The sequence below is a fragment of the Vigna umbellata genome, chromosome 1 (assembly GCF_029865625.1).
Source record: "Vigna umbellata cultivar VRB3 chromosome 1, Vumbellata_1.0, whole genome shotgun sequence".
Taxonomy (NCBI): domain Eukaryota; kingdom Viridiplantae; phylum Streptophyta; class Magnoliopsida; order Fabales; family Fabaceae; genus Vigna; species Vigna umbellata.
Window position 1 is genome coordinate 29,994,167 of NC_142165.1, and position 24,058 is coordinate 30,018,224.

The window sequence follows — 24,058 nt, forward strand, 5'->3', positions numbered from 1 at the left end:
GACTAGCATTGTTGAGTACTAGGAGTGGTGCAAATACTCAAAAGAAAATCAGGCTAGGGTTGTTGAGTAGCAAGAGTGATGCTAATACTTAAAGACCAATAATGCTGCTAATACTCATTTGTAATGGTGTGAAGATTATAGTGGAACCCTCTATGGAGGAGACTGGACGTAGCTCAATTGAAGTGAACCGATAGAAAAACACTTGTGCAATTATCTCTTCTTTGATCTAAACGATCCTTTTACAAAAACCTGCAGTTGTGCTTTACTTCCAAACACAAGAATCTTCCAAGCTAAACAATAATTTTTCATAAAGGAAGTTCTTGCAAAACATTGTAGGATATATTCTGAATAGCACCTCAAAAACTACTATCGTTTATTCATGTTTATCAAGTCGAACATCTAATCTTTTAAAAGAAAATTTCAGAGCTCAATAACGTGCTATATCGAAAGGGTTGCAAAATTTTTTCCATTAACATTATTCAACCCCCTCCATCTTTCTAGTGTTTTTCAGGTACTTTAATTAGTATCAGAGCTAACCTCGCAGGGTTAATTCTTAGCAGGACTCGAGGAAACGATCCTGAAGAATGGAAGACTTCAAGTACAACGATGATGGTTCCCACCACCTTTACAACAGAGTGTACACAAGAAATAACACAAATTCAAATTACATTCAGAAATTGAAGCAAATGATCTTATATATCTCTCAAAAGACAACCATAATAAAATAGATTTCTTTGAGCTTGAATCAGTCGTTGATGCTTAGAACAGAATATTGGCAAAATGCCCAACATTAGGCAAAATATGTCACAAGTTGAGAATGCAAGCTAAAGGAATATCAAAAGAAAATGATGAGCTCAACAAAGAGCTCACATCGTCTGAGTAGGAGACAACAAGACTTGAGATTAGCGTAAAAAAGATAAAGAAGGAATTTTTCATCTGGGGAAAGAAAAAGGATAAGTCTCTATTAGAGCACAAAGAGTTAGCCAAGGATACAACCAATATTAGGGACACTAAACATATCAACCTTCTCATACAGGAAAACAGTGCACTTGCAAAAGAGCTGCGGAAAACATATGGTAATAACCGAGGCTTTAACGTGCTTATCAAAAAAGGAAAAAATCACACTCCTCAAGAAGACATCAAAGATATCATAAGTGAAGTAAGTGACACTACAAAGTCAAAAGAAATTATTCCCAATCTCATATTCGAATCATGCAGGAACTGTCTAGCTAATTCAACCCACAACAAGAAACACAAGGCTAGGTGGGTACCAAAAGCTCAAATTCTTAAACTCTTTGATGTGTTGGATGATCGAGTAGACACACCAATTATAAGACTAGGAAAATGGCTATAAATGGTACATAATCAACAAAGGGTATACATTCCGAAGCATGACAAATCAGATGAAGGAAGCAACCACCAAAATGAAAAAATAACATTTCTAAAAATATAACATTTTCCAAACTATTATTACATTTCTAAAAACACACGAAACAAAGAAATAAAGTTTTAACTTTACTCAATATTATTGTCTTTACTTGTAGAGTCATTTGTTCACATACAAAATACACAATAAAATTATTTCACAACAAGTATAATAAAAGGCGAATAAAATAAAACATGTACAAATAATGCCAAAGACACCCATCAATCATTGCATATTCTTAATTCAACAATCACGTATGTTCTCAATTTCATAATGGCTTGTAACAAATTCAAATTATAGTTGGCTTATTATCCATGACAATAAGAATACTCAACTGTATCTCCTATAATATTAATGTAGTTTGTCCTATAATATGGCTCAACCTCCACCTCGTGAAAGGACTCTTAAGGAGATGGTTGCACCTGATTTCACTTATGAGAGCTTGTGCACCCAATATCCTAATGAGAATGTTTCATATGTTCTTAAGACTAGACTAATAAATTTGCTGCCCAAGTTCCATGATCTTGCAGGTGAATGCCCTCATAAACATCTGAAGGAATTTCGTATAGTTGGTTCCACAATGAAACTTCCAAACATCCCTGAAGATCACATTTTCTTAAAGACATTTCCACATTCATTGAAGGGAGTGACAAAGGATTGGTTGTACTATCTTGCTCCCAGGTCCATCACTAGTTGGGATGATCTTAAGAGAATGTTTTTGGAGAAATTCTTCCCTACATCTAGGACCACGACCATCAGAAAAGATATTCCTAGGATCAGACAACTTGGTGGAGAAAGCTTATATGAGTATTAGGAGAGATTCAAGAAGTTATCTGCAAGTTGTCTCCACCACCAGATTTCTAAGCAACTCCTTCTTCAGTACTTTTATGAAGGTTTGTGTAGCATGGGGAGGAGTATGATTGAGGTCGCAAGTGGTGAAGCCCTTGGTGATATGACCCCTACTGAGACTACATATTTGAATTAAAAGATGACCTCTAAGTCTCAACATTTCAATGCAAGAAATGATGTCATTGTTATTAGAGGAGTTCATGATGTGGTTGTTGATTCTTCTTCATCTGCATATAGGAAGCTAGAAAGTAAGCTTGATACTCTTGTGAATTTGTTGAATCAACTTGCTAACAATAAGAAATATGCATCTGTTGCACGTGTTTGTGGCATCTGCAGGTTCAGTGATCATACATATTCTTGTCCATCTTTCTAGCAACCTGTTGGCCCAAATTCCCCTCAAGCCTTCGTTGTAAATGCTTATAACAACATGTCACAACAACAACAAAGTTATGATTTATCTAGTAACAGGTACAATCCAGAATGGTTGAATCATCGTAATATCAAATGGTCTAATTCTCCATAGCAGCAAAAACCACACCACCAATTCAGAGCTCTACGGGCTTGAGTAGACCTTATGTACCTTCATCAGTCCAATAGTATCAAAGACAATAACAGTAGCATGATGTACCTGCGCCATTAGCTCCTCAATCTTCCACTTCTGAGCCTTTAATGAAGGATTTAGTGAGGCATATGACGATCTAGAATATGCAGTTCCAACAAGAGACTAGAGCCTCCATACAGAGCTTGACAAATCAAATGAGGGAGATGGCTACTCACCTTAATCAGGCTCATTCACAAAATTCAGACAAACTACCATCTCAGACTGTGTAGAATCCTAAAAATGTTAATGTTCATCACCCTAAGATTTGGGAAGCAAATTCATATAACAATAGTACCACCTCATCTTTACCTGCATCTGAGCCTAATAAAGAAGAGGATGACCTTGCGACATCTAAGAGAAAACTTCCTAAGCAAGAGGAGCAGGCAGATGGAAGCAGGATATTTCAAGCAAGTGGACTTTCTTCTTCCACCAATACTTTTGACTTGCAACATCCTCTTTATCCCTCTTATGTTCCCTCCTAAATTGATTCAGAGCAAAATGATGGAAGAAGTGGATAAGGAGATTCTTGATGCCATGAAACATCTAGCTGAGGACTATTCTGTTTTTCGTGCTGATATACTTGATGATGTTTTTTATGAACATGCTTCTGATTTTGACTCTTTGCATGATAAGAAACACTATTTTCTATCCTATTTGTATTCTTCTCTTGCATGTGTTGAATATGAATCTGAATCTGTTATTGATATTGATTTTGAATCTGAACTTTATTTATGTTGTGAGATTATTTCTTATGTTAAGTCTGATGCATTGGGTGTTGTACCTCTGGATATTAATTATTTAGAGTCAAAATGCATTAACCCTATTGCAGGAAGTACACATAAATCTGACTTGCAGGCCGTGGAACCCATTCTTCTCCCTTCTTTGGTTCCTTCTAATGTTAAGCCAACACCCACTCTAGAGCTGAAACTACTACTAGAAAAACTCAAGTATGCTTACTTGGAGGATGATGAAAAATTGTTAGTGATCATTTCTACTTCCCTTGATGTTGTTCAAGAGGAGAAGTTGTTGCATGTACTCAGAAAGTATAAGAAAGCCATTGGTTGGACCTTAGCGGACATTCCTGGTATCAACCCATCCACATGCATGCACATAACTTTATTGGAGGATATAACTAAACCAGTGAGACAACCATACAGAAGACTCAACCTTGTGATTTTGGATATCGTGAAGAAGTAGGTGACCAAGCTTCTTCAAGTTGGGATCATTTATCCTATATCAAATAGTTAGTAGGTGAGTCTGATCCAGGTGGTTCCCAAGAAGACAGGCCTCTCTGTTGTTAAAAATGAGAGGAATGAGCTCATTACTACCAGAGTGCAAAATAGTTAGAGAGTCTGCTTTGATTATTGAGGCTGAACTAGACAACATGGAAAGATAATTTTCTGTTGTCCTTCAATGACTAGATGCTTAAGCGTTTGACAGGTAAATCACATTACTGCTTTCTTGACGGTTTTACTGGTTACTTTCAAATTCATGTTGCCCTTGAGGATCAAGAGAAAACCACATTCACCTGCCCCTTTGGCACTTTTGCTTATAGGAGGATGTCCTTTGGCCTATGTAATGCCCCTGGTACATTATAACGATGCATGCTTAGTATTTTCAGTAATTTTCTTGAAAGTTGCATAGAGGTGTTTATGGATTATTTTATTGTTTATGATCCTCTTTTGACACATGTTTGGACAATTTGGATAAATTTTTACATAGATGCATTGAAACTAATCTTGTTTTTAATTTTGAAAAATGTCACTTCATGGTAGAATAGGGTGTTTTAGGGCATATCATTTCCCGTAAGGGCATTGAAGTAAATCCTATAAAAGTCTCTGTTATTTCACAATTGCCTTACCCCTCTTGTGTACGAGAGGTGCGATCTTTTCATAGCCATGCAGGTTTCTACAGGCGCTTCATTAGAGACTTCAGCAAGAAGGCCCTTCCACTATCCAATCTGCTACAAAAAGATGTTGAATTTCAATTTGATGACAAGTGTAAGTAGGCATTTGACTGCATGAAGGAAGCACTGACCACCACTCCTATCATTCAGGCACTTGACTGGAAAATCCCATTTGAGTTGATATATGACGCATCTAATTATGCATTAAGGGTTATCTTGACTTAGAGGGTTGATAAGCTACCTAGAGTGGTCCATTATGCTTCCAAGACTTTGGATGTTTCCTAAGCAAACTACACCACAACTAAGAAGGACCTTTTGGTTATTGTTTTTGCTCTTGATAAATTTAGATCATATTTGGTTGGTTCACGTGTTATTGTCTTTATAGACCATGCAACTCTGAAGTTCATGTTGAAGAAGGTTGAGTCAAAGCCTAGACTGGTTTGATGGATGCTCTTGCTCCAGGAGTTTGATTTGAAGATCCATGATAGGAGTGGAGCACAAAATTTGGTAGGAGACCATCTCAGCAAAATTGAGAGAGCTAAGGATAATGCAGATGTGTTGCTCATCCAATATGAATTTCCTGATGAATATTTGTTGACTGTTTATGATTCTTAACCTACCTTGTGGTTTTGCTAATATTATGAATTTTCTAGTTGCTTATGTTTTTCCTCCCTTAGCATCTCGAGCTCAGATTGATAAAATTAAGAGTGATGCTAAGTATTATATATGGGATGAACCATATTTGTAGAAGTTGTGCAATGACCAGGTAACTAAGAGATACATACCAAATCATGAGATCGACTTGCTCCTACAGTTCTGTTATTCTTCCGCACTGGTGGTCATCTAAGCATACAGAGGGCATCATGCAAGGTGCTTGACTATGGATTTTACTAGCCCACCATATTCAAAGATGCGTTGAGGATTTATAGCACATGTGCACCATGTCAGAGAGTAAGAGGATCCTTTTCTTGGAGACAACAAATGCCTCGACAACCCATGTTGTTCTATGAGGTGTTCGATGTCTAGGGTATTGGTTTCGTGGGTTCTTTCCATGTCTCTTTTAATTTCACCTATATTCTCTTAGTTGTTGATTATGTTTCAAAATGGGTGAAAGCAAGCCATCAGAACTAATGATGCTTGAGTTGTTGTTGATTTTGTTAGATCTCACATATTTTGGAGGTTTGGAATACCTAGAGCCATTATTAGTGATCAAGGCACTCGTTTTTATAACAGATCCATGCAGGATTTACTCAAGAAGTATGGGGTTGTGCATAGAGTCTCTACACCATACCACCCTCAAACTAATGGGTAGGCCAAGATTAAAAACAGGTAAAACAAGAGAATCTTAGAGAAGATTGTCCAATCCAATAGGAAAGATTGGAGTAACAGGTTGGATGATGTTCTTTGGGCGCATAGGACTTCCTACAAAGCATCCATAGGGATTTCCCCTATCAGGTTGTCTTTAGAAAGGCATGTCATTTACTTGTAGAGATAGAGCATCGAGCCTACTGGTTATGAAGACTTGTAGCTTCTCTATGGATCGGACTGGAGAGGAAAGGAAGTTGTAACTAAATAAACTTGATGAGATCCGCCTTGCATCCTATTAGAACTCTAAGTACTATAAGGAGAAGACCAAGAAGTTCCATGATAGCTTGATAGTTAGAAAATACTTCGTGGTTGGGCAAAAAGTGTTGTTATACAATTTTAGGCTCAAACTCATGGGTGGTAAGTTACGTTCAAAATGGATTAGACCTTTTCTTGTTACTAATGTTTATCCTTATGGTGTATTTGAAATCAAAAGTGAATCCACAGATAAAAGCTCTAAAGTCAATGGGCACCGGTTGAAGCCTTTTCTTAACAATCCTTCCTTGCTGGATACAATTATGGAGAAGACTTCTCAACTCGATATCGTTTCTCTTTCCCCCTAACTTAAGGAGTTTTCTTTCTCTTTCTCCACTTTTATTGCACTTGTCCAGACCTTTTGATTGTTCTGATTGCTCTAATCTTTTGTTTATGACACAATGAGACAATGTGTAGTTTAGGTGTGGTCTAAGGGGAGACTATTCTTTGTTTAGGTTTTTCTAGATTGTTTTTTATTTTAAGCTTGTGTCTGGTGTACAATATTGCATGCTTTTCTTGATTTCTGAGTTTTGTTTAGGTTGTAGGCTCTTACTTCACTCTTGCATAGGAGTTTATTGATATTGTATGGTTTGAAAGCTTGGAAAGATGATTATGAGGTTTAAGAGGTTGATTTAATTGTGACAGAAATACCCTATGTGAGGATTTGAGCCACTTTATGTTCTTTCTTGTCTGGGTTATATCTCTTGATTGCTTGCACATGGACCTTGGCTTGACTCTTTTTTATGATTCTTGACTAATATGAATGTTTGGAAGTGGAAAATGCATTTTTGTTCTTAAGCCTCTAGCTAAATAAGCTTACCTTGACCTAAACCTTTGATAATCCCTTTGAACCTATGTTTTTTCCTTTTCTTTGTTTTGAAGCTCATAAATTAACCTTAAGTGAAAAATCATGATTATCTTAACCTTTTGGACCTTTGAATCTAACCATGATTACTTTAAAGCTAAGTTGTATTCATTTTCTATTTCAAGTTTCAACTTATTTTCTTTTGCTCAATGCCAGCCAGCTTTGAAAACGTTCTATTACAAAATAAATTACATTTTTCAAAACACGGGTTATAATATTTTAAATGTTTTAATATTTTATTCTTATAGAAAAAATAAAATAAAAATTAATAATTGTAGCTCAATAATTTATATTGGGAAATAAAAACTCAATGTTGTAATCTGACAGAGTGAAGAAGCTGTTAGAATTCCATTGAAGCAAGCAAGTGGAGTCAAAGGAAGAGGGACAAGAGAGAAGCTAACACGAAAGAAACAACTGTGAAAGCAGAGATGTCGGGTGGCGGAAACCTTAACCGCGTGTTGGTGTCGGTTGATGGAAGCGAGGAGAGCATGAAGGCGCTGCGTTGGGCGCTCAACAACCTCAAGCTTCGATCTCCTACTTCCGACTCCACGGATGCTCCTTCTTTCATCATCTTCCATGTTCAATCTCCGCCCTCCATCGCCACTGGCCTCAATCCCGGTGCCATCCCTTTCGGTGGCCCCAGTTCCGTACAATTCTCGTTCCCATTCTGACCTTCTTCTCATATGTATATACATCATTCACCCGCTGTCATTTCTCATCAGGTGATATTGAAGTGCCCGCTTTCACGGCAGCCATTGAAGCACATCAAGAGCGCATCACCCGTGCCGTTCTCGATCACGCCCTCGGAATTTGCTCTCAATTCAACCTCGGCGTGCGTTTTCCTTTTCTCTCTCTTTTATTTTTATTTTTGTTCAATCTAACTTTCATGGCTACTTTGCTACAAATTTCGCCTGCCTTTCCCTGTTTTCTTTTTTTAATTGTAAAAAATGAAAAATAAGGTGTCCATTTGAAAAACAAAATTGCGGGAATGATCTTTGATATTGAAATGGTTGAATTGAGGAATTGACTAGGGCTGTATTTTTGGGATTTTAATTTAGAGATTTTCTGATTTCGTTTTTTGATGTTAATTATATGATAAAGTAATTCACCAAATAACTTTTTACTAGTTAATTGTTCTTCATTTTCTCTCCTTTATATTTCTGAATCGGTTCATGATATTCTGTTTTCTTTTTCTTTTTTTATAAGTTTGATGACTTTTTTTTATGTCACTTCCCCTTTATTTTAACTTTTTCAGCAAGCCAATTTCCATTTTTTGTCTTTCTCATTGTAAGCCTTATTTGGCTTTAGTAAACGACTTCACACAACTTTAGTTTCCTATCCACAGGATGGGAATGTGAGGATATTTTGAGGGAGATACGCGAGACTTGCCAATGAATCATAAATTGACCCATTTAAGTTATCGTGACACTATATTTATCCAAAATCTTGAAGATAATAAGTTTAGCAAGGTTTTATCGAAGGGAGGGAAATTTGACAACAATGATCGTGAATAGGCTCTTATAAGAAACTATTACACCACTTTTAACCCAAAGTCTTAAACTAATAGATTTATGGGTCCTTTACTTATATATTTTATATATTAGTTACTTTACTCATTTTTATCCAATACGAAAGTTGCAATTCACCTTGAATTTCTAACAGAAAAATAAAATATAGTTCACAATCTTAGATATCAATGAGCTTTAATCTCTTTTGACTTTGCTAAGGAACTTTGGCTACTGGTTTAGTTTGAAAATGGGCCATGAAGCTTTGGGCTGTTTGTGAATAGGTGCTTTGAATGATAAGAGAGGACAATGTTTTTTTTAAATAAGAGTTATATCATATCTATGAAAATAAAATGATATTAGGACATTAGATGCTTTTAATCTATTATTTTATTTCTTATTTTTAGAAAGTATCAAATTAAAAAATATTTATTATTTTTTTTCTTTCGAGCCCAGCCTAAACACATCCTATTTATGCTAGTGTTTCATTTTAAGTTTTTGTCTGCTATAGTGTAGTGTAGTTGACATTTTCTCTTTCTATGGCAGAGTCAAGTCAGAACTCATGTGGTAGTTGGAGATCCAAAGGAGAAGATTTGTGAAGCTGTGCAAGATTTGCATGCTGATGTTCTTGTGATGGGATCTCGTGCATTTGGCCCCATTAAGAGGTACAAAATAGCTGGTGATAGATCTTGATAGTTGCCAGAAAGTAATACATAAATTCGCATTTGGCACAGACATATTTATCGTAAAAATCCTTATTTTGACAGCACATATCACAAAAAATGACTTGATGATTATTCCCTTGAAAATGTTAACAAGTTTTAGAAGTTCAGTCATATTGTTATGACAGAGGGCTTGGATTTTGCACTATCTGTTATTACACCTGCTATATATGATACTAGCAGATGACAACCATAACTGACTTCTTAACCTTTTAATTTGCTCACTGTATCATTTGTCATTTACCTGCAGACACAGATAGATCTGCTTCAATTAGTATTTTGGACACTTGTATTGAACAATTTGAATTTGGCTTTCAGGATGTTCCTCGGGAGTGTGAGCAATTACTGCGCCCACCATGCTCCATGTCCTGTCATTATTATCAAGGAAAACGACAGTGTCAATAAGATAGACTGATGCACCTCTACTATGCTATCGCAACTTTTGATCAGTAAGGCTGCATTTTATGTTGCATCCCTCAGACTGTTTAGGATTTCACATAATAAGTAAATTTGACATATGACATGATTTGAAAATGTTGGTATCATTACGAACTACTGAGTGAGGTTGCCATATAATGTGTTTTGTCTTTAGTTTTTAAATGGGCAAATAGATTTATCTAATAAAATGACGTGATTTAAATTCTGGTTTCTATCAAGTATAGGAACTGTATCTCAAGGACAGAAAATTTCACTTTTTCTTTCTAAAAACATTTCTTCTAGTCTGCCTGGTTGGTAATCAGAAGTCTTAACTTCTTTGTTGTTTTAATATCCTTGTCCATCGTTTATTTCTCGTGTGCTACAGAGCATACATCAATCATAATCAACTCTGATCATACTCTTCACACATGCACAGATTATCATACATATAACTCATGATAAGTCACACCTCGCACTTGATATATACTTTTATTATACATGCATGGTTATTTCTTTGGTACCCCCTGTTTTTATGAGGACGCTCTTAGCAACTAACATCCTCATTTAGTCCTGTATTTAAAAGATAAAATGCAAACATAGTTTATCTTATATTTAAAGTGGGGCGCTGGACCAATATTTTTCAGTATAGGTGTTTTTTATATTTTCCAAAACTTTTGCCACAGCAGAATCGTGCCGTCAATTACAATTTACGAAGTAGTAGAGTTCTGAAACAACTTCGATTTCAAATTTTAGTCTTTTAAGTAGGTTGCCAGTGCCATACTTAAGTTGCTGATGCTGCACCCTTCCTTGCCAAACTAATTAGGTTGAGGGGGGGACTTGCTTGCTTTGCTAGACCAGTGTTTTACCTCAGCTTAGATGCTTATATGTTGTTGTTGTGTACCTATGCTGTTTAGATCCTGCTACAAGTACGTGTTATCACTTTTTGTGGACAATGCTGCTGTTCGTGTGAAATTCTTGCAGTTAAGAGTGCTTACAATTGTGCTGTTTCAACTTCTATTGTTGTCGCAATTGTTTGAAAGAGATATTTGACTCCGGAAGGTTTGTATTTGTTTTGAATTTATACAATGTTATACATAAATGTTGCATTGCTATTGCTCCTTTGTCAGAGTCAGTCTTGTTATAAACAACAAACTGGCCATTCATCATGTACAGATTCTCAAATTGAGAGTGCAGCTTGTGTCGGCTGCAACCTGCAGTGTCTTACTCTTGCATTATCGATATTGTCATGCATGAATAAACATTTATGTGATTTATGAAAGAAATTTATAGTGCCATGGTACTGGTTGATTTATTTTTAGTGGGAAGGGATATTCATCTAGTTTAATGACTACTGAAAAATGTGAGTTGACTATTTAAGCTATCAGTTTTCTCGTGTGAGTTAATACCTTGTCAGTATTTTAATAAATTCAAGTTACAGTTTGTTTGCTGTAATGCTCTCTGTAATTATTGTGCTTGGACCTTAATTCCTCTCCCACATAATGTAAATGAGATTTCGGGTGAAGTAAACATGTAAATGGTTTTTGTCATAGCCTAAAAGCAAGGCCAATATTAAGGGTCCAATAGCAAAAGGCTCATTACAATAATAACAACTCCAATATAGGAAACATATGTTGTATTTTTATCGATAAATACTAGTTGTTAGTGGGGAGTTGAACTCACACCTCTTTTACATTTTCTCTCAAATCTTTCAAACCAACCTTATATCTCTTTCAAATGTTAGTGAACAGATATGTTATTGTAACTGTCTATTAATGGTTTGTACATAGCCTAAAAGCAGATCCAATATTAAGGGCCCAATAGCAAAAGACTCATTATAATAATAATAATAATAACAACTCCAATATTGGAAAGATATGTTATACTTTTATCAAATACTACTTGTTAGTGGTAGAGTTGAACTCACACCTCTTTCACATTCCCTTTCAAATCTTTCAAACTTACTTTATATCTCTCAAATGTTACTAAAACGATATGTTATTGAAGGAATCGATATTAAAGGAATCGATTATATCTTTTCTACATATATAAACTTAAAAGAACTAAGAAAATACCTTAAGTAAATAAGAAGAAATAATGGATTAATAGTATACTTTACTTTATACTTGTATTATCTATTCAATACTTTATACTTGTATTATCCATTCAATTTTATTGACTTGAGAATAGAAGAGAATGTGTTTAGTTTACAAATAGATTTGTAGTTTGTTCTAATTCATATAATAATTATATCTATATATATATATATATATATATATATATATATATATATATATATATATATATTATGAATTAAATACTAATGTTACTTGAATCTGAAAATATATATATTTTATTTTTTATAAATGAGTCAAAATAATGCATTGACTTGACAAAATATTAACAAAACAATGAATCTTAAAATACAAGTTATTCTAACACTTTCATTCGATTGTTTTGATTAATCCATTTCATGTCACAATGTAAAAGTAGTTATCGATTAATGTTAGTAGAAGCGCGTCGTCATTGGGATTGCAATTCGAATTCTATTAAAATTGGTTAATAATCCTAGTTCCTAAAAGATGGTATTAATTGGAATTAATATATTGTATTATAATTTGAAATTCAATTTTGATACCTCTTCATATATACTCAAGGTTATGTCAAGTTTGAGTACAAAAAAGATTTCCATATGAAGAATAATCACAAAGTAGTATGCTTTGGTGAAGTGTGGGGTTGACAATCACATCGTGGTGGTAATAAATAAAGGTGAAACTGATAATAATAGAAGTTTTTTAGCCAGATTTAATTGGGGAAATTGTTTTGTTAAATAATCTTAATTGATTCCACTTGAAAAAAAAATTATGGTAATAAAGAAAAGTCATGGTTGATATGAGTTCATTTTCCTTTTTGCAAATTTTAATAAAAAAATATCTATTGATAGAAAGAAAAACATTAGGGTCTCTTTTTGATTAGTTAAACATTATTTAATAAGAACATGAATTTTCATAAATTTGATTTAATGATAAATTTAAATTAATGTAAATCAAATTCATAATAATTAAATTTCCTGAAAATGGTGAAATTCTCAATTTAAACACAAACGCAAAGGTAGGGTTTCCAAGTGGGTTCATTAACTATGACCTATTTTATACATTTTCAATTCCATTTATATATTGGTGAATTCTCCAATTATAGCAGATCAAATGATTAGACAATTCTCAAATTAGTCTTAAGCAAAATTATGGTGCAAATTGAATGTCCTGCAACTGAAACAAATAACAACAAAACCAAGCAATTCCATAGGATCAATTCCAACCACACCATTTTGGAGTTTGCAATGACCGAAACTTCAGATACTTTTGTTTTTGTTGAAAGGCAGAGCTAAATTCTCGAGGCACCAACCAATGTTTTCTTCTTTCTCATTCTCCTGCCATGCATATATATAACCCTGGCTAACTCCCACCATATTCAAACCCCTCTTGATTCAAACAGCTACACCCAAAAAGAAAGTACAAAACTTTATCACCCGAAGCCTCAAAAGCTCTCTCCTTTGTCCTTCGCCTCCTTCCACTTGTGATCGATGGAGGCGAAGTAGCAAAGTGTTTGCCCAACGAGCCACCCTGACACGGATGAAGAGATCATGAGATCCTAAACCATCATCGATCCTGGGAGGACTAAAATGGAGATCCAGCGGATGAGGGAGTTGTTGTCACTGTCTTTGTCATTTGAAAGCAAGAGAGGGTTCCTTGTGGGTGGAAATCACACTGCATCCAGATTTTGCGCTCGCTAAAAGTATTGTCACCCCTACAAAAAAAAACTCTTCTCCTTCTTCTCTAATTCCCTCTTCTCCACCTCTTTTCCTTCTTCTTCTTTTGCTACTTATAAAAGGTCTCTTTCGATCTTCTAAAATATCGTCGTCGTCGTCATCATCTTTGTGTTTATTTTTCTTCCTGTGATAAGTTAACCTAATACTTCTGAAATGGGAAAGGTTTTTTCTCACCGTGTGATGCTTTTGGTGTTCTTTCTAGCTCCCTTTACCTTGACATCTTCGACTTTAGCACAACAACAAGAAACCAAACCCGACCCTCTTGCCATGAACATGGGAACAAAGCCCTTCACGCAGAGAAAACTATTAGGGTACGTGCCAGAAGCGAAAAAAGCTGCGTTGCAAAACCTAGAGGACGTGCTTCTGGAACCCCCACGTGCGGCTTCGGGGAAATCGAGGGTGTACTTGAAGCGTACCAAGTATTTGCCTGATCTGATGGGTGATTCGCTGGAGGGTTACCCTCGCCGCGTTTTTATCGATGTGGGGCAAAAGGATGATGGGAGCGGCTCCGACTGGTTTAGGAAGAGGTATCCTACAAGGAACACGAACTTCGAGATCTATAAGATAGAGGCTGTGGCTGAGGGTGGCCCACAGACAGAGATATCGGACTGGTTGAATAAGAACGTGAAGGAGGAAGAGTATGTGGTGATGAAAGCTGAGGCTGAGATGGTGGAGGAGATGATGTGGAGTAAAACCATAAGGTTGGTGGATGAGCTTTTCTTGGAGTGCAAGCCACAGCAAGGGAGTGCGAAGAGCAAGAACAGAAGGGCATATTGGGAGTGTTTGGCTCTGTATGGGAAGTTGAGAGATGAAGGTGTGGCTGTGCATCAGTGGTGGGGTTGATTTGATTCAATGTTTTGAATTACAATCCGTTATGATTTTGTTCTGATTCTTGATCTATAATATTATGAGCAAATTTCAGACAAATTGCAGACAGGAGCTGCTGATATCTCAGAAAACTTGTTTTGTTGCTGTCTAAATGTTAATGATGAACCGGGTTTCAAAGCCTTAGATTGATTTATATTGATTGATACTGGGTTAGTAGAGACACAATACAAAAGAGGGTGATTTCAAGACTTTTAGCGGTTCACATTAGTAGAGCAGATAAACACACATTGTTTTGAGGTTGAAGAGTGAAAGTTCACCAAGGAGTTTTAATTGTTCTCTCTTCCTTTTATTTATTATTTTCTTTTGTGGATTGTGTTTTAACAATTTGATCATTTATTTCTGTGAAAGTTTGTGATAGGATCCAGGATTTTCTTGACTGAGAAAGGATCATGAGAACATTGATCATCATGGAGTTACACTTAAAACTTTTGTTCAAAGGGAGGGGGTGAACTATGATTTTCCTTAAGTGTAATCATTAATGTGTAATGATTTATGAATATTCATTATTCTTATATTTTTCTCATCACATCATAATTATATATATATATATATATATATATATATATATATTATTTATTATTTATTCTTGAATTTTTGTGCTTATTTATTATTTATAGTGTCGTTTTGGTATTTTTGTGTTTATTTATTATTTATACGTGATAAAGTATTTGTTTGGATAAAGTAATTATAAAAAAAATTAATTTAAGAAATTTGTAAAGGTATTTTAAATTAATAAAATAGATTAATTCTAAATATTTTAAAAATTAGAAGAAAATTGAAATTTGGTCATTTTCATTCCTCGGATTATTAAAAATCGATATAATTCAAAATTTATCATAGTGCGAAAATGTATTTAATGAAAACCTTATCCAATTACATTATGTCGAGTAATAAAATAACGAAGGAAATACTCAAATTATATTGTCTTAACTTGTAAAACAAAATAGTTTTAAATGAATTCCAAGGTTATTCTCTATCCTCTCTCAAGTCAATAATGCATCTGGAACATCTCTAACATTATCTGCTCACGTATAACACATTATACGATCATTACTAATAATTTCATTCATAAACACACAAACATAAACAGATATCAGATAAGCTACCAATAAAACAATCAAAATAACAAGATACATACATACTGATTATATCAACAATAATCAAACACACAAGATACATACCTTCTGACACTAGTACAGTCAAGGGAAACGACAACGGTTATTTTCGCTCATAGGCAGCGGTTCTGGAACCGAGGCATATACAAACGAGGCAAAAAGTCTATCCTTTTTACCTCGGTTGTGGACCGAGGCAAAAAGGATAAGATTTTGCCTCGGTTCAAAAGTAACCGAGGCAGTAGGATTTTGCCCTTTTTTTTTTAAATGACTTTTTGCCTCGGTTCTCTTTTGAACCGAGGCCATAGGTTGGAAAATTCAAAAAAAAAAATCTAGTCAATTTCTTAACATTATTTGGAGCAGAATTATTAAAACATAAAAAATATTGTAAAATTAGTAATTTCTTAACATTATTAGCACCTATATACTTATTTCATCATAACATCAAATAATATATATATATATATATATATATATATATATATATATATATATATATCAAATTTCTAAGAATTCATATAAGCAACTATAAAATGTATCACAGTCAGCAGAAAACTGTAATCACTTCACAACATTTTGAATAGATGAAGTCTAATTTCTCTCTCCAGTGCATGGATCTACGTTGAAATCCCAATCCTTCTTCCCAAGTCTCTTACCTATCTCTTTCATTACTTCCACTGTGTATCAAAGCCAAACAAGAAATTAATTTTAACTTTATAAACATAAATTCTCTATAAAACTTTCTACTAGAGAAAAATTTGAAAAACAAAATTAAACATGACATCTTTATATAGTTAAAAAATTAGGTTGGATACTAAAAAGAAAATCCAAACAATTTTTATACATTAATTTTAATTTGTAATGAAGTCAATTTCATTTTTTTTTTCTTTTCATTTTCTTTAAAAGTTTTATCCAAAATATATTCCTATATAATGAATGAGTTGTGTACCTTCATCTTGAGGCAGAGTAGCTCCCCAAGCCGAAGAAGAGATCAAACAAAAGGCAAGAAACCAAAGAAAAAGAAGTAGATAAAAACTCATGTTGATGATGATGGCAGGAAAGCTCTAGTTTGAAAGCTCAAAGAAGAGCTTATGAAATGAAGCAGCTAGATATTCCCACAGAAAGAGAAAACTTTAAGGATTATATATAGAGTTGACAGTGTTGAAAATAATATATTCCCACAGAAAGAGAAAAATTCGGCCCCAGCTTACTACTAGGTTTATGACTGAAAGACTTTATTTGCCAACTTGTGTCTAAACAAGAGAAAATAGAAAGTGTTGAATAGAAAAGTTGAAGGTTGCTTTGAAACTCTGGCTAAGTTGTTACTACTTGAGTTAAATATATGAATGTTGATGAAGTATGAAGGAGGCTTCACGTGCATACCTTGAAATGTGCGTCAAGTCAAATTTTGTTTCAAATGATAATTTTTTCAGCAAGTTGCTAGTTATGATAATTTGATACCAGTTACGGTGTTTCTAGTTATAAAAGTCTTGTTTGTTGGTTAACAAAGTCAATGAAGTGAGAAATAAAACAAATGAACCTTGATGAAGCAGAAAAATCCAATCAATAACTTGATGCAAAAGGGCAAAGCAGATAGCAATGTGAAGCACAAATGGCAAAAGCAATGTCACAAAGATCTCCATCAGCTAACCAGAACAAGAGCTAACCAGAACAAAGACTTTACTCAATACTATATTCAATGTTTCAAACAAGAGCTAACTAACTATCCAACAAAGTGAAAAAAATCTGCTTACCATCATCTTCCAAGCAAGATACCCGGTTGACCCTCCTTTATGCCCTTCTTTATCCTCCGAAGCATAAGGGATTGAAAACATTGGCTAAATATGTAATTCAATTATATAATACTATGTAGGATATATTAGGATATAATAATATGTAGTAGATATTAGGATATAGTAAGTTCTAAGTTTATGTTTCTAAGTTGTTTTATGCTTTTGTACATTATTATTAGTTTAACTTTGTACATTGCATTGATTTATGCTTCAAAGTTGATTTATGATTACATTGGATTGATTTATGCTTTTAAGAAGTTGATTTATGATTACATTGAATGTATTTATGTTTTAATATAATTTTCATTCAAAATATACGTTTCTGGATTATTTTGGACTATTCTAGCTGTAAAATTATATGCAAGTCTATTTCTGCAATTAGAAATGTAGCAGAAACATACTTGATTTAAAAAAAAAAGGGAATATGCCTCGATTGAGACCATAACCGAAGCATAAAACACCACTATGGCATCAGTTAAGGTCACAACCGAGGTAGAAAGCCTGGCAAATGAAGAAAAAAAAACAAAAAATGACTTTACTGCCTCGGCTAAGCTGTCAACCGAAGCAGTAGAGGAGGACATACTGCCTCAGTTCAGAGGGAACCGAGGCATAAAGTCCTGCGAAAATAAAAAAATCTACTGCTTCAGTTAACTATGAACCAAGGCAAAATCCTACCCTTTTATACCTCAGTTCAGAACCGAGGCAAAAAGTCTACTCCTTTTTGCCTCGCCTGGATATGCCTTGGTTCAGGAACCGCTGCCTATTGGCGAAAATAACCACTGTCGTTTCCCCTGACTGCACTAGTGAATCTATTATTCTCTAAACCACACTCAAAATCAACGCGTAGATAATCGATTATAACTAGTGATAATCGATTATTGCCGAATCGAAACACATCTTGGACATGATTCAAGCATTCAAACACACATACATCAACCCTAGATCACGTGGAAACATAGTTAACACATCATACATGCATTCAACCATCACATATCCATGTAAACATACTCAAACACATATAATGCATCACTTAAATCATCCAAATCCAATCATTGATATGTTATACCCCCAATAATTGGGTGCAAAAGAGTCTCTGATAAAAGCACCAAATAGGGTTTTCAATCAGCCAAACTAACTAAACATAATGCTTATAAATGAGAACCAAGAAGATGAAAATTCTCTAAAATAGACCTACTGATGCGAGGCTGTTTTCTCCCAAACTAGACCTCGGGTTGACGATCCAAACGGTCAGAATTAAGAACCATATATGTGAAACCTACTACCCAAAAATAAGCCCAATCCAACGGTGAACTACTTCATAACAATAAAAACACCAATGCAGGTTTTATGTTATGCAGGAATGACTTCTTCTCTTCCTTTCTCTTTCACTTGGCTTTTCCCTCTCTTCAAATGACTCTAATATGCTCTACTAATCTGACTCATCTCCACTAAAACAAAGTGATATATAATGGTCCACATTATTTTTCCTATTTTCCACATAGAAAGGGAGTCCAATAACCCAACACTTACAACATATATGTGCATGGAAACCCCCAAGCATCATAACTTTGTTCTCCCTTAGCATCAAACCCTTTGTTGGGATAACCCAACAAAACATACATAATATATTCATAGTGAAAACTCATCACAAATATTACATAAACCCTATGCTCATTCGTACACAAACTCTTACCCAACAATAACCACAGATAATCATAATCATATACACATGTACCAAACCAAGGATTACTAATCAAGATAATCAAGAACACATATAACATATACAACCATAAACAAACAAAGGTAAGTATCCTCATACCTTAGTCAATCATAAGTCTCTATCTACAACCCTAAAACACCACCAATCTTCCTTTACACTAAGAGTTCCCGTCACTTTTTCTCTTCTTCTCCCAAAATGTACGTCAATCTCCTCTCTTCCTTTGTTTTCTCTCTTTGATTTAGAGTTTCTAGGGTTTCTAAACACTAGTCCCTCCCTAATTAATTTCTACACCAATTAAATTAAGATAAAAGACCCTTTTACCCCTAGGCAAAAATATAAAAATAAAGAAATAACATAACAATTATGTTATAACAAAATATACACTTAAGAACACTAATTTCTAAACAAAAATCCAAAGTCTCAACACTACTTTATTTTTAAAACCATTATCTTCCTAGATCTTACATGGTCGAGTTGGCTTAAGCAAAAGCTTCAATCAAGTCGACGTAGTTTGAAGGTCAAGTTGAGTCAGTTCAGATCCAAGGATGAGCTAGATAAGCTCGGGTTGAAGGTCTTGCTAGATTGGCCCATGTCATAGGTCTTGTTGGTTCAACCATGTTGAACGTCAAGACGAGTCAACTTGGGATGATTGTGTTAGCTCGAGTTGAAAGTCTAAACGAATCTGTCTATGTTAAAGTTTGAGATGATTTGACTTGGGCTAAAGGTTGAAATGATTCGTCCTAGGGCCAAAGGTCAAGCCGATTCGGCTCAGGTTAAAGGTCAAGTTTGTTAAAAAAGAAGTGCTTAGTTTCACACACCAAGAGGGGGGGTGAATTGGTGAAGCGTAAAAATATAAGTTTTCAAAATCTCTTTCGTAAAATAGGATGTCTTTACGCTTTTCTTGAATTGCAAGTTAAATGGTATGCAATGAAGTAGTTCACTTAATTGAATACAATAACAGGTTAATTGACTGTAATGAAAAAGTGTAGGGATCAGAGAATTCAAACGCTGGTTTTTATACTGGTTCAGCTAAGCCTACATCCAATGTCCTTTCAACCACAGGAAGCAAATGCACTATAAAGATCAAGGTTTTTACAGCGACCTCACGTCAAAAATGTAAAACACCTCTCTAACCCTCTACTCTAATATAGGTAGTAAACAGTACAGACACGTAGCAAGAACACCCTCTTTTGCTGTCAAACCCTTTGAGGCACCCTCAAAGTGAAGAACACAGGTCTTCTTCCTGCAAATTCCTATTCACGTAGAGTACACCTCTTCGTGCAGATTAATTAGAAGTTCAATACCGTGTAAATCTTGCTTCTCAAGAAACCTGTAAGCCTTGATCACCACGATCAATCTCTAGTTCTTGGAGCTTTTCTTTTCCTCTGTAAGACACACAATGTTTTCTGAAAGATATGAAAATGTTAATTCTCCAAAAGTTCTTACAGAATTCAAATCAACGTTTATTTATAGTATTACACACATCAGACACATTTTAATCGATTTAGCTATTAATCTAATCGAATACACTTTGCAATTATAACAGACTAACAACAATCACAACATTTAATTGAATGCAAATTTAATACAATCGACTCATAATAAATGCTTGGTCAACATATTTAAAAATATGACCATTATGTTAGTTGTGACAAGCATTAATCAGTTTTCAAAAACTTAACAGACTTAATCGAATACAAGAAGCATACAGTCGATTAAGTAAAAAGAAATTTTTGAAAACTTTTCTCTTCAAAATATCTCACAGCACACTTTAAAAGAGTTTATGCAAACCCACGAGTTGTAATCGATTCAACCCATAATGTAATCAACTTAAAAATGTTGTTTTGCCACATATTAAAGTTCAACCAAAGTGCTTGTGGCTTTTCATTTCGAAACACTTATGTTATGCATACACATAAAATCACATATTAAACATAGTTGTATGCTTTAAACAACTCAATAATGTTCACACATATGCTTGTACAGATATAACACAGTAAGCAAAAGCATATAACATGTGTAACACAATATACACATGTGTTATTATTAATTATGTGTAGTCATCATCAAAAACACAGTCATCACTAAGATTGTGTGAGTTTAGCTAAACTTGTGCTCCCCTATCAACAATCTCAACAAAGTTGATTCGGTTAGGTTCAAAGGTCAAGTCAATTCGGCCATGACTGCATGTCAAGCCAATTCAGCTCGGTCTGTAGGTTTACCGTTTTGGCCTTGTCTGAAGGTCAAATCAATTCAACCCCGAGACTAAAGGTGGAGATGAATTTGCTTGGGCCAAAGGTCGAGCCAATTCAGGTTAGGTTGAAGGTCGTGTTTTCTCCTAGGCCAAAGGTCGTGCCCTTTAGGCTCATGATCGAAGGTCGAGTTGATTCGACCTAAGTTGAAGGTTGAGCTAATACGACCTGAGACAAAGGTTAAGATAAGTTGGCTATAGTGGAGTGTCCAATCGATCCAGCCTAAGTCGAAGTGTGTGTCATTTCAGTTCGATCCAAAGGTCTTATGATTTGGCTTGGGTCTAAGGCTTGGGACGAAGGTCGAGTTGATTTGGTCCAAGATGAGTCAGATCGATTGAATAAGCTAACTCGGATCGACCTTTCTAAGTGGAATGAGAGTGAAGGGTAAATGAATGAAATTTTTAATTTCTTATATTTTTTAGAGAATTTGAAGTTATTTTATTTTATTCATTTAAATACCTTCCAAAATTTCTTAAAGTTTAATTTCTTTGTAATTGCTTTATCCAAACAAGACATTTCAATGTAATTTTTTTCCATTCTTTAAAGGTTTAATTATACTTTTGGTCCTCATCTTAGCTTAGTTGGTTTAGTTCTGTCTCCTTTTTTTCAGTTTAGTCCTCTTATTTTTTAAAATGGTTCGATTTGGTTTTTTCTGTTAAATTGACGTTAATGTTGTCTTCGTACGTGTGACATGTCAATTTTTGAATTATTTATTTATTTATTTATTGTTTTATTTTTTTTAATTTCTTTTAAAAAGCATAAAGTGTCACATGTTAGGTCATGGTCGTGCCACTTAGCAGGTCATGGGGTGTCATGTAGTAGTGTCACATGTTAATGTTATTGTCACATGGCAGTGATTGTTTCCAATTTAATTTCTATATTTAAAATTTGGTTTAAACTCTCGGATCGTCCTCATATTTGTTGGAGAATCTCAAATACGTCCTCTTTTTTTCAATTGTCTCAATTAGGTCCATATATTTGAAAATTTGAGCCAATTAAGTCCTGTCTGTTAAGTTTTCACAAACGACGTTAACATGTGATGACAATGAATATGTTGGGTAGATATTTTATTACGTGGAAATAATTAAATTATAGCATGAAATTTAGTAAAGTAAAAAAACCCTATTCTTTTCCAAAAAAACCCTAGAAGCTTCGTTCCTCGTCACCCACAGTCCATTAACCTCATCAACCATTACTAACCATTTGAATTCAAGACAAAACCCAACAACAAAAAAAACACGAGAAAGCATAATCTTAGCCATGTGCAAAAATACCCAGTATCTAAAAGAGCACTTTCTTCAAGCCATAAGCCCTAAATCAAAATCCTTAGAGGCTACAACTACAACCCCATGAGCTTATATTCTATGAGCCCAATTCAGAAAATACAATTGATATCAAATTCTAGAAAGAATATAATTTGAAAAGACACCCCAAATGCAAGCAGTCAGAATTTGGTAGGCATTTTCCCCTTATGAACAATCTACCTGTTGATATCAAAACAACAAAACCCAATTAAAACCCAAAATTCACGAGACATAAAAAAAATTGCTATCTTTGAAGAAAAAATTGAAATTGAAATTGAATGATTAAAGGGGACATACCTACTAAGGTGATTGCTCCTAAAGGGAATAAAAAAGGCACAAACAAAGAAAAAAGGGGAAGACTTTTTGAAAACCCTAATTCGATTATTGATTGGAAATCGTGAGAGTATCAAAAGGGGATTTGGGGCACAAAACCAGCAACTTTGGGCACGAAGAAATCCATGCTGATGTCACTGATGAGTGCATATTTATGTCCACATTTATGTTTGAAAATTAAAATTTTGATGGGATAATTGTGTTTAAATGGTTTATTTTAAGTGAATTTGTGATGATTGGAATTATTGGCTTTGGAAAATAGAGAGACGTAAAAAGCTAGTTTTAATGCATAAATTATTCTTGGATTTTCTAATGTTTATTTGTGCAGCTGAGAATATAAGTTTTATTGGTCCAAATGGCAATTCAAGGCCCAAAGTCAGATTTTATTTGGAAAATTCAGAAGGGGCTAAAGTGCAGATAGAGGAAATTTCAGGGTATTTGTGCAATTTTGGAAAGTCAGAAAATCTAAAAGATAAAATTCAGTTGTTGAATTTAATTTGGGAATATCAACAGAAAATATCTTCCAAATAATTTTATCATTATCTAAATCTTTTAGTTATTTGGAAGATATAGGATATAAGATAATTAAGTTAATATCTATCAAATATTCTTTGAAACTGATTTAATCTAATGAATATTTGAAAGATATAATATATCAACAGAAAATATCTTATCAACAAACTATTCAAAGTCCAAGCCCAATCAAGCCTATATAAAGAGACCCAAGGGAGGCAGAAAATGGGACTTCACTTCATACATTCATTCTTTCATACTCCTCTCACTTTTCTTTCATCTTGTATTCAACTCCATTCATGGAGAGCTAAGCATCTAGGGCTAATTTTGCTGTAATTCCATTATGGATTCTAAGGTTAGATTGAGTTAATGCAATTATTTATTTTGATTATTGATTTAAGTTGTT

At 34.4% G+C, this 24,058-nt stretch overlaps 3 protein-coding genes and 1 non-coding gene across 5 annotated transcripts; 3 read left to right on the forward strand and 1 right to left on the reverse strand.

Annotated features, from left to right (window-relative positions):
- Positions 1 to 1,799: 1,799 nt before the first annotated feature.
- Positions 1,800 to 2,240, forward strand: LOC148205109 (uncharacterized). Its single transcript, XM_088102976.1, has one exon. The coding sequence runs from the start codon at positions 1,800 to 1,802 to the stop codon at positions 2,238 to 2,240; it is 441 nt and encodes a 146-aa protein (XP_087959102.1).
- On the reverse strand, positions 2,178 to 2,284 carry LOC124841611 (small nucleolar RNA R71). The gene has a single exon (XR_007029129.1). It is a non-coding gene; the product is annotated as a small nucleolar RNA R71 (small nucleolar RNA).
- Positions 2,285 to 7,580: 5,296 nt separating this feature from the next.
- On the forward strand, positions 7,581 to 11,223 carry LOC124841609 (Adenine nucleotide alpha hydrolases-like superfamily protein). Of its 2 annotated transcripts, none has more exons than XM_088102839.1 (5): positions 7,581 to 7,909; positions 7,990 to 8,099; positions 9,319 to 9,437; positions 9,813 to 9,943; positions 10,735 to 11,223. In XM_088102839.1, exons 1-4 carry the CDS (start codon positions 7,696 to 7,698, stop codon positions 9,907 to 9,909), a joined length of 540 nt encoding a protein of 179 aa, XP_087958965.1. In that variant the 5' UTR covers positions 7,581 to 7,695; the 3' UTR covers positions 9,910 to 9,943; positions 10,735 to 11,223. The 2 variants fall into 2 exon arrangements, with proteins under 2 accessions (XP_087958965.1, XP_047173866.1); XM_047317910.2 differs by having other exon boundaries at positions 7,582 to 7,909; positions 10,826 to 11,223.
- Positions 11,224 to 13,399: 2,176 nt separating this feature from the next.
- LOC124841608 (uncharacterized) lies at positions 13,400 to 15,131 on the forward strand. The gene has a single exon (XM_047317909.2). The coding sequence runs from the start codon at positions 13,891 to 13,893 to the stop codon at positions 14,578 to 14,580; it is 690 nt and encodes a 229-aa protein (XP_047173865.1). The 5' UTR covers positions 13,400 to 13,890; the 3' UTR covers positions 14,581 to 15,131.
- Positions 15,132 to 24,058: the final 8,927 nt, after the last annotated feature.

Bases quoted from the DNA above. Each gene is read 5' to 3' on its own strand.
- LOC148205109 (XM_088102976.1), top strand. From the start codon at position 1,800: ATGGCTCAACCTCCACCTCGTGAAAGGACTCTTAAGGAGATGGTTGCA.
- LOC124841609 (XM_088102839.1), top strand. From the start codon at position 7,696: ATGTCGGGTGGCGGAAACCTTAACCGCGTGTTGGTGTCGGTTGATGGA. The intron at 7,910-7,989 runs GTTCCGTACAAT...ATTTCTCATCAG, and splicing joins CATCCCTTTCGGTGGCCCCA to GTGATATTGAAGTGCCCGCT. The intron at 9,438-9,812 runs GTACAAAATAGC...TTTGGCTTTCAG, and splicing joins GCATTTGGCCCCATTAAGAG to GATGTTCCTCGGGAGTGTGA.
- LOC124841608 (XM_047317909.2), top strand. From the start codon at position 13,891: ATGGGAAAGGTTTTTTCTCACCGTGTGATGCTTTTGGTGTTCTTTCTA.